Below are 8,479 nucleotides of genomic sequence, written 5' to 3'. Positions count from 1 at the left end.
ATTTAAAACAAACATCTTATGGTTGATTATTGCATGTGCGATAATAACGCATAGAATTTATAGCTGCACAGAATAGTATGACTCACACCCAATAATAATGTTGAACTCCCCTACTTTGATCAATAATAATACTACTACTAGTCCCTTTTATTATGTGGACAATAAATTGAGCTACCTTATTGATGATTTAAACCCAAATTCAATTTCATACAAGATGATCATTATATACACATACATAACATGTTATAATTACTCTACTTCTTACTATCACTTGCCTTCTCCTTAGTTTTGATTTACAACAAAATCGACAATTTTGTCAGCAACCATGGCCTCAATTCATCCAACAATCCTTCTTAAATTAGCTAATAATAGCTCCATTATGACCGAGCAATCGAGCATTCCTCCATATATTGGTAATTGATCATAACAAGGATGATGAAACATTTAAGGAATTAAGGGTGATGAAGTTAGTGGAATATTAGAAGATAGTGAAGGGAATCATATCATAAGCTTGCTAGCTATCGTAAAAAATTTAGTCACGACGGGTTGATAAAGAAAAAGAGATCTTCCTACAAATATTGGCATAGCAAAAGTTAGGGCGGTTTATGGGTTAAGTCATTAAATAAAATGTTGATGTTGTGAAAATTTATACTGGATTGCTATTCGTCGCTCCCTTTTTACCGGTCGTCGTTCTCAATCTTGTGTGAAATGACCATTTTACCCTTTGTTTATTTTGTGCTATTTAATGGTCCACCGACTAGTCATAACGAATCACGATCATCTTGAAAACATTATCGAGCGGTTTAAGTCAAAGTTTCCTTTTCAAAATCCCGAGTCCCAAAATTCCCGAGCAAGGGCTAGACAAATCGGTTTTTTTTTTCCCAAAATTTTTCTGGAGCTGAATTCACGGGCTTAAGATGTGGAATGACGGCAACTATCGCACACCGGAGGCATCGTCGGAAGATTCTGTAAATTTCGTCAATTTTTTTTTGTTTCTGTTTTAAGGACATCCGGATAAAATATCCAGATCCTCCATGGAGCTGAGGATCCGCCTGAAATTTCTGGATCTTCCATGGAGGATCCGGAATTTTCAGGTGGATCCTCCACGGAGGATCCGGATATTTTATTCGGATGTCCCTGAAACCGGATTTTTTTAATTTTTTTTTTTTTTTGTTAATGTTATTGATTATTAGTATTAGTATTATTTTATTATTAGTGTTGCTATTATTATTATGGTTATTATTATTATCATTATGGTTATTATTATTTTGTTTAATTTTGTGTGTGTTATTGGTTATTAGTATTATTATTATTGTTGTTATTATTGTGTTTACTATTATTATTTTTATTATCGTTATGATTAATTGTATTATTATTATGATTAATTTTATTATTGTTTCGATAATTTTTTTTATTATTGTTATGATTATTTATATTATTGTTATTGTTAATGTTATTGATTATTAGTATTAGTATTATTTTATTATTAGTGTTGCTATTATTATGGTTATTATTATTATCATTATGGTTATTATTATTTTTTTAAATTTTGTGTGTGTTATTGGTTATTAGTATTATTATTATTGTTGTTATTATTGTGTTTACTATTATTATTTTTATTATCGTTATGATTAATTGTATTATTATTATGATTAATTTTATTATTGTTTCGATATTTTTTTTATTATTGTTATGATTATTTATAATTATTGTTATTGTTATTGTTAATGTTATTGACTATTAGTATTAGTATTATTTTATTATTAGTGTTGCTATTATTATGGTTATTATTATTATCATTATGGTTATTATTAATTTTTTTAATTATTATCATAACGATAATAAAAATAATAATAATAAACACAATAATAACAACAATAACAATAATACTAATAACCAATAACACACAAAAAATTAAAAAAATTAATAATAACCATAATGATAATAATAATAACCATAATAATAATAGCAACACTAATTGTATTATTATATGATTAATTTTATTATTGTTTCGATAATTTTTTTTATTATTGTTATGATTATTTATATTATTGTTATGATTATTTATATTATTGTTTATATTATTTTTAGTATTGTTATGATTATTGTTAATATTATTTGGATGTATCTCGTTCTTTTGTAAGCCTTATTCTAAACTAACTAATTAATAACAATATATCATCTGAATTCTTGATGATTTTCTTCAATTCGCTTCAATTAAGAAAGAGTAATCTCTATTATATAGTCTCTTCTCAAGAACACTTCGAGGGAAGTTTGAGTTAAAAAAAAAAAAAGATGGTGTATACCAGAAAAGTGTGGGGATTTAAAGAAAAAAATCATGGAAGAAAGCCATAATACTCCATATTCTGTACTCCCAAGAGGGGACAAATTATGCAAGGACTTGAAGAGAGAAGTAGCTGAGTTTGTGAGTAAATGCTTGACTTGTCAAAAGGTCAAGATTGATCATAAGAGACCTATGGGAAAAGTTCAACCTTTGGAAATTCCTAGCTGGAAATGGGATTCTATATCCATGGATTTTGTCACAGGATTGGCTAGAAGCAAAAGTGGCAATGACACTATTTGGGTGATTGTAGATAGACTTACAAAGTCTGCGGTGTTTATTCCAGTAAAGGAAACATAGAAAAAGAAACAATTGGTAAAGGTCACTAGTAGAAAAAATGAAATAGGCACCGCAGTTTTCGCACCAGTTTTTGAAAACCAGTGTTAAAAAAATAGGCGGGATTGGAAAATAGACTTTTCGCACCGGTTCCAACCAAACCGGTGCAAAATTATCTTTTTTGCACCGGTGCAAACAGGTGCGAATTAAAAAAGAAAAAAAAACAGGGAAAGAGATTTTGCACTGGTTCAAACCAAACCGGTGCGAAATAACGTATTAGCATCGGTTCAAACCGGTGCGAAATAAAAAAAAATCGATCTTCTTTCTTTCTTTCCCCCTCCTATTTTCATTATATCTGTTTTCCCTCGTTTTTTCGCTCTTCTCTTCCACCACCTCCGAAGTTTCACCTTTCTCCATTGAAGCGGTTTATGAGCTTTCTCACCTCCATTGAAGCAGCTGCACCTCCTTTTCTCTCCATATCTCTCCTCCATTGAAGCTCGTGCTCTTTATTCTCTATTGAAGTAGATTATGAGCTTTCTCATCTCCATTGAAGCAGCTTCGAGGTAAGATTTTTTTTGTGGTCTTTTTCAACTATCAAATTCCTTCGCAATCTAGGATTTGTCGTTGATTTGCTTTTCAATTTAGTAATTTTAGGGTTCTTCTAATATAGGTTTTGTCATTGAAGCGCGCACGGCTCCACCTCAACCACAACAGCCTTCTTATCACGGTGGCACGACCTCAAATAGTGGACCTGGTGTCTGGTGAGCTTGCCTTTCCGGTTTCCTTTACTTGTTGTGCATTGAGTTATTGCCTTGTTGTGAGCTTGCAAATTTTTTATGGGTATTTCTTGTTTTAGTGGTTGGGCTACGGTGGTATTTGGTGGATGAATTGCAGGTTGTGAGGGAGAAGGGGAGTTTGGTGAGGTGTGGTTGTGTGGTGTGGGTTGGATTGGTTGATTGGTGAATGGTGAAGCAGGGGTTGTTGGTTTTGTTCGATGAGTGTGGCTGCAATAGCCTAGTGGAGCAACTGCTGCGTTGGCGGCAATTGGTGGAGCTGGCAGCATGCTTATGAAATTGGGCATCTAGTATTTGACTCAAATTGGAACCCGAACTCACTTGCCATGAAACCCGAACCCCTACACACAAAACCGAGGAAAGGAATTGAGACAAATAAAATAAAATAAATAATAAAATGAAACTAAATTTGCAAAGCCATAATTTTTTTTTTTAATTTGACAGACATGATAGATTGATAGTTCATAGTTTCTAATTGACAAATGATAGTTCATACTTACTAACTTTTGTTTTTTGTTTTGTTTTTTTATAGATTCATATATGAATTGAAGTACAAGTTTAGCTTGAAGACTACATATTTAGCTCAAGTGGGAAGTTAGAAAGAATACATCCATTATACTTGCTATATTGGTATGAATTATAAACTTCTCTAAGCTATATTTCTTTCTCTTTATTCATTTAATAAAAGTTTTTTCATGCTATTACAACTTGTGTATTAGGAGAAAGTCTTGAATAGTCCCCGGTTGGGACTGTTCTTGAACGTTTACTCTCACTTAGGTGGTGAATGTATGTCTTTTTTTTCGATTTTAAGGAACATCTTGGCTTACCATTTCCTCTCCCTGTTCTCTGGGTACATATGTGGGTAAGTAATTACCTACATCGTGTACTTGGAGAAATGGGGGGATATGCTGCCAGATTTTCCTTAAAATTGGAAAGTCGACATACATTCACTAGTGAGATTACACGTTCAAGGATGGGTTAGGTTGGAGTAATAAAGACCCTTTGGAAGCATATATGAATTTTTTATCTATATAAATGTTATATGCATGGTGTGTGTTTGAATTTGATTTACATATATAATATATGTAGCAATTATACATTATTCGTAATATGTTGCTATGGTTAGAGACAATTTACTTAATGGATGGAGAAGGATCGTGGTTGGATGTATGGTAGACGTGATACATCGGAATTCTTTGATGGGGTTCAAGAGTTTTGCGAGAGGGCTTCATCTTATCAATGCAGAATGGGTGTCGATTGCCTCTATCGTCCTTGTGTTGATTGTAATAATGTGAAGGTGGTCAATAGTGTTGAAATCACTAGATGTCATGTAATTTGTCGTGGGTTTAGGCTTAAATACCATGTGTAGATTTGGCACGGTGAAGAAGGAGAGTACAGTGGGGATGTTGATGGGAATGATGTGCATGATAGAAGCAATGAGATTCGTGTGGATGAGGAATGTAGGAATGATGAATATATTATTGATAATGGTGATGAGGATGGATTTGAGGATGATCAGGTGGATGAGGTCGAGGATGAAGGGGTGGATGAGATGATGTGTGGTGTTGAAGGTGACGTGTTTGAGTCATTATCGGAGGCTTCTAAAAAGCCTTTGTATCCTCAATGCAAAAAAATACTATAACTATCAGTTGTGCTAATACTTTTTAACATTAAGTCGAAGCATGGGTGGACGGACAATAGTTTTACTTCTTTGTTGACCGCGTTAAGTGAGATGTTGCCTGACGGGAATGAAATTCCTAAGTCTTACTATTATGAAAAGAAGTTCGTGTGTCCATTTGGTTTGGAGTATGAGAAGATACATGAATGTCCTAATGATTGTATTCTTTATCGAAATGAATATGAACAATTGGAGGAGTGTCCACGATGCAAGAAGTCGCGCTACAAGCGCATGAGTTGCAATGCTGGTATGAAGGGACCTCATGCTAAGGTGTTGTGGTATCTTCCCATTATTCCAAGGTTTAAGCGTCTATTCTCAACACCAAAACACGCTAAAAAATTGAGGTGGCATGCAGAGGGAAGAAAGAAAAACAGAATGCTGAAGCATCCAGCCGACTCCCCGCAATGGAAGAACATTGATATGAAGTTTTGGGAATTTGGTGATGAAGTCAGAAATTTAAGGCTATGGTTGTGCACTGATGGGATGAATCCATTTGGCACTCTTAATACCCAACACAGTACATGGCCGGTACTTTTAGTGATCTACAATTTGCCTCTTTGGTTGTGCATGAAACATAATTATGTAATGTCTTCTCTACTAATAATGGGGTCAAGGCAACCTAGAAACGACATGATGTTTATCTTGCACCACTTGTTGACGATTTGAGAAAGATGTGGGACAAAGGGGTTTCCGTTTTTGATGCTCATAAGAATGAGATGTTTACATTGCGTGCAGCTCTTAATGTGGACCGTTAATGATTTTCCTGCATATGACAACTTGTCTGGGTACAAGAACAAAGGAAAAAAAGCATGCCCCATATGTATTGATGACACACCAAGCATGCGCCTTGATCATTCTCACAAAGAGGTGTACGTGCGGGCCCGAAGGTTTCTCAGGCGCGATCACCCGTACAGTAGGCAGAAAAAGGCTTTCGATGGGACATCGGAAGAGGGGACTACGCTTAGGCCATTGACTGGTGAGGAAATTTATGCTCGAGTTAAGGGTATATGAACAATATTTGGGAAAACAGAAAAAGATGCGGACTCAACTGCTCTCTTTTAAAAAGAATCAATCTTTTGGAAGCTTTTGTACTGGAAAGAACATGACGTTAGGCACTGTCTTGATGTAATGCATATAGAGAAGAATGTGTGTGATGCTCTTGTGGGAACATTGATGAATATTTAAGGCAAAAAAAAAGGACAAAAAGGGTGCACGGTTAGATTTGAAAAAGATGGGGGTTCGTCCAGAATTGTGGGCTCAAGAAAAGGTTAGAAAGGGAAAGGAATAGGAAAAGGAAAATGAAATGAGTTAGAAAAAAGAAAAGGGAAAGGCCACGCATGCGTCGAAGAAGAAACATGAGGGAAAAGCCAAGGATGACAAGGCTTATTTACACCCGGCTTGCTACACATTGTCAAGGGTAGAAAAATGGATGTTTTTTGCATGTCTGTACGGCATTAAGGTTCCATCAGGGTACACATCTAACATGAAAAGATTTGTATCCTTAAATAGAGAATTGAAGCCGACAAGTATGAAATCCCATGATTGTCATGTTATGATGCAAGTATTCCTACCAATTGCAATACGTGGTATTTTACCGAAGCACGTGAGGGATGTTCGTTTTTCAATACAATATGCAGCAAAGTGCTTGATCCTTGTACGCTTGATGCTTTGCAAGCAAATGTGGTTGTGACTTTGTGCAAATTTGAGATGCACTTCCCGCCCTCACTTTTTGACATAATGGTGTATCTGATTCTTCATTTGGTGCGTGAGATTAAGTTGTGTGGTCCAGTGTTCATGAGGTGGTGCTATCCTTTCGAAAGACACATGTGTACATTGCAAAATAAAGTAAGGAATCGGGCTCACCCGGAAGGAAGTATGATTCAAGGGACCGTGGGTGAGGAGATCGGTAATTTTGTGGCTGACTATATAGCCGTAGCTGAACCTATTGGTATTCCTACTTCTCGACATGAAGGGAGACTTGATGGTCATGGCAAAATCGGGTCGAAACGAATGTCACCTGGCCGAGATAAGTTCTTACAAGCACACCTATATGTGTTGCACCATGTTGCAGATGTTTACCCATATTTAGACGAGCACATGGCTAGTTTGCGTGATGAATTTCCATCGAAAGGTGAAAGGGCATTGATGTTGTTTCATAATAAGAGGTTTGTGAGTTGGTTTCGTAATCGAGTGATGGGTAGAATGGATGAGAGTATCACTGATACAGTAAGGTGGCTTGCTTATGGTCCTAGGGATGATGTTCGCTCATTTGAGAGATATGACATAAATGGGTACACTTTTTGGACTGAGCGTCAGGATTTGAAATCTTCCTCGACCTAAAACAGTGGTGTAATGCTTGTGGCATCGTCAAGGGAGTTTGCAAGTGCTAAGGACAAATCACCCGTTGATGCAGAGTTGTCATACTATGGTCGAATTCAAGAAATATGGGAGCTTGATTATTGTAACTTCACGGTTGCTCTTTTCCAGTGTAAGTGGGTTGATAATGTCAGGCGTAACGTAAAATTTGATGACTGAATGATAGTGCGGAACCATTCATCCTTGCATCTCAAGCTAAGCAAGTATTTTACGTAACTGACCCAGTCGATTCAAAATGGTCTATTGTGCTAGCCGGCAAAAGAAGAATCCTAGGCATTGGAGATGTCGAGGATGAGGAAGAATATGATGCGTTTGATGACTCGGCACCTTTCACTGTTCCTAGACATGTTGTACCAAATGACATAAACGACCAAGCCAATTATATGCGATCAGACCACAACTAAGGAATATTAGATTGAGGTACTATTTTTTGTTATTTTCAAATTGCAGGCATTGAAAGTATTATAAAATCACAGGTTAGGTGAAAATGAATGAAAGTGTTAACTTATTTGCCCATTTTTCACATTTTCTTTTAAATGAATGAAGTAACTTTTAAAATATGTGAAATATGGAATAAAAATGATCTACACTTACCCATTTTCTATGTTGATTTGTATTTTAATTTCATAATTTATATTTGATTATAATTTTACCTTACGAATTTATTTATATTACAACTAATAACGTGTTATGTTTGTAATGGCAGGTGTTTATATCTCATGGCGGACGATCAGGAGCGTAACTGTGGGATATAATGGATGATGATGATGATTTCTATGAGGATGAGGACGAGCTGTATGATTTGAACAAGGAGACTGATTTGGGTGAGGCAGAAGATCAGGCTCAGGATGAGTTGGAGCGTAGGCTTGATGAATTTGAAATTTCAGCTGAACAAGCGTCTCCTATTGAAAATGTAGTTTCTGAGACGGTTGATGAGAATCCTACTTCCCACACTCAAAGCCAAGGACAAGGTGGAGGGGAGGTGAAGGCACTGGCTAAGAAAAAGGTGAGGGG

General features: G+C 35.7%; 1 protein-coding gene across 1 annotated transcript; it reads left to right on the top strand.

The window, feature by feature from the left end:
• The first annotated feature begins 2,338 nt into the window (after window positions 1–2,338).
• Window positions 2,339–8,220, top strand: LOC110718065. Its single transcript, XM_021896868.1, has 4 exons — window positions 2,339–2,626; window positions 3,288–3,378; window positions 3,474–3,540; window positions 8,172–8,220. The coding sequence occupies exons 1-4, from the start codon at window positions 2,339–2,341 to the stop codon at window positions 8,218–8,220; spliced, it is 495 nt and encodes a 164-aa protein (XP_021752560.1).
• Window positions 8,221–8,479: the final 259 nt, after the last annotated feature.

This window comes from Chenopodium quinoa, unplaced genomic scaffold, assembly GCF_001683475.1.
Source record: "Chenopodium quinoa cultivar QQ74 unplaced genomic scaffold, ASM168347v1, whole genome shotgun sequence".
Lineage (NCBI taxonomy): Eukaryota > Viridiplantae > Streptophyta > Magnoliopsida > Caryophyllales > Amaranthaceae > Chenopodium > Chenopodium quinoa.
This window is presented reverse-complemented; position numbering and strand designations above follow the sequence as displayed.

Bases quoted from the DNA above. Each gene is read 5' to 3' on its own strand.
- LOC110718065 (XM_021896868.1), top strand. From the start codon at position 2,339: ATGGAAGAAAGCCATAATACTCCATATTCTGTACTCCCAAGAGGGGAC. The intron at 2,627-3,287 runs GTAAAGGAAACA...CTTCTAATATAG, and splicing joins AGTCTGCGGTGTTTATTCCA to GTTTTGTCATTGAAGCGCGC. The intron at 3,541-8,171 runs GTGTGGTTGTGT...TTGTAATGGCAG, and splicing joins GAGAAGGGGAGTTTGGTGAG to GTGTTTATATCTCATGGCGG.